The following is a 2042-nucleotide window of genomic DNA, read 5'->3' as shown; positions in this document are numbered from 1 at the left end:
CAATAAATATTCTTTTTCCATTTTAGAAACTGATAGAAAATGTTGATCTGTTCAGTTGGTACAGTGACAAACTGCGACTAAAGGTTTATGTTACATTTGAGATGAATGTTACAGCGACTTCACTGCTTGTGTAAAGATGATTGAACTGATGACAGAGGTTATTCTTGTGTCGTCTCCAGGTCCTCTTTTAGGTTCTCTGAACCTGAACCAGAACCAGAACCTGCTGTGGTCAGCGTCCGGCTCAGCTCGACGACGGCGCTACATTGAGGAGGCTGAGCTATTCAACATCGAGGTTAACGAACTGTTTAATATACACATGGATGAACTGTTGAACTCAGGGTTCATTGAACTCTTGTAACCCCTCCTCCCGCTCTCTTCTCTTCCTCCAGGTCTTGTTAGCGGTGGATTACTCTGTTCTTCTTTTCCACGGCCGAGACAACATTCAGAAATATCTTCTGACCCTGATGAACATAGTAGGTGAAACATGTTGGTGTGGTGGTTAAAGTGATGAGTCGTGGTGAGTCTGGTTTTATCTGGTAAACTTACTGATTAGTTCATTACATGATCGACCTCCATCATCCCTGTGAGAGTAAAACTGTTCAACTGTCCGGCTCAGTTTTCTTTTACCATGAACATCATGATACTGATCACCACGTCTCTAGGAGACGCTGTAGAGGCATGAAAACCAACAATAACCAGAATCCCCTTCAGTCCTGGTCCAATTGCTGAACACCTCAGACCTGAACCAGAGAGATGAGTCAGTCTTCTTCCAAGTTGTGGTTTTGGTCTGATTGGGTTTGTGGAGAACTTCACTCCACATTCAGAAAGGACATCAATGCAAAACTGGAGACATCAAAGGATGAATTTGACCAACTCTACAACGTCTGGAAGTCCAAGCCATGCAGCTGAAAAACAACAGCAATGTGATGTCCATCCTAAAGATCAGATCTGAGTACTGGTCCATCCTAAAGATCAGATCTGAGTACTGGTCCATCCTAAAGATCAGATCTGAGTACTGGTCCATCCTAAAGATCAGATCTGAGGGCGTCAGCCGGGACAGACCTCACGAGTCCCAGCCACTCTCCTTTGAACTCCTCTGCCATGTCTGGATGATTTACGTCCTCTGGACAAGGTCAATGAGCCGGTGTTTGTCTGACACCTAGAACCGGTTTACTAGTCTGGTGACTCCACAGCTGCAGAACAACAGGAACCCATGAGGAGGTTGCAGTTCTAGGAGAATTAATTCTAGATGACGTTCTAGTATTTCTCCAGATGTGCTTCTCTCTCTTTGTTTCAGGTTAATGAGATCTATCAGGATCATTCTTTGGGCGCCAACATCAATGTAGTCCTGGTCAGGATCATCATGCTGTCGCCAACAAAGGTATTCAACTGTCTCCTCCTGGTCCAGACATCGGTCTGTTGTTCAGGGAAGATTTCTGAGTTGGTTTTACAGCTCAAAAGAGTTCAGACCTGTAACAAGCTGTTGTTAAATATCATCTTTATTCTTTAGTTTTAATCAAGTCAGTTCCCAGGATCAGTTTAGCTTCATGCAGCTTTACACTGAAGCTCCAGATTTCATATCACTAGTTCTGTCTAGAGAGACAAACTAGGGGCAGGGAGGTGCTGAAGCTGCTGTTTTCAAATGATCCCCTCCACCTGTTTGCTCACTGCTGGTGTTCAGTCCCACCGATACTTTGAGTTTATAACTCTCGTAGTGAGTTCAAAGACTGTCAGATATTCTGTGCTGAACAGAAACAAAGAGTTCTCAATGTTTCCAAGGAAAAAGACTGAACACACTGTCCACCCTCCATCACAACCCTGCACACACAGGAAGTTAAATAGTAAAAACCAACAGTGTCCCTCGTTCAGTCCCAGGAGCTGATCTCTGTGGGGAACCCTCAGAAGAGTCTGGAGAACGTCTGTGGCTGGTCGTACCTGCAGCAGAGGGAGCAGAGTCACGCCGAGCAGCACGACCACACCATCTACCTGACCAGGCAGGAGTTCGGCCCCTCCGGCATGCAGGGTACTACTGCTGATACTAC

General features: G+C 45.4%; 1 protein-coding gene across 1 annotated transcript in view; it reads left to right on the top strand.

Moving 5' to 3' along the window:
- Nucleotides 1-136: 136 nt before the first annotated feature.
- The window catches only part of LOC147819675 (A disintegrin and metalloproteinase with thrombospondin motifs 2-like), a 2113-nt gene continuing 207 nt past the window's right edge, over nt 137-2042 (top strand). Inside the window, exons 1-4 of the mRNA XM_087171973.1 lie at nt 137-292; nt 390-473; nt 1298-1381; nt 1870-2031. Of these exons, the coding sequence (XP_087028099.1) occupies nt 137-292; nt 390-473; nt 1298-1381; nt 1870-2031 (486 nt within the window). The remainder of the gene's footprint in view (nt 293-389; nt 474-1297; nt 1382-1869; nt 2032-2042) is intronic.

The sequence above is a fragment of the Seriola lalandi genome, unplaced genomic scaffold (genome assembly GCF_002814215.2).
Source record: "Seriola lalandi dorsalis isolate HSWRI2012SDOR001 ecotype SW California unplaced genomic scaffold, Sedor1 jcf7180002050767, whole genome shotgun sequence".
NCBI classification, from domain to species: Eukaryota; Metazoa; Chordata; class Actinopteri; order Carangiformes; family Carangidae; genus Seriola; species Seriola lalandi.
Note: the sequence above shows the minus strand (reverse complement) of the source record. Positions and strands in the feature narration are given on the sequence as shown.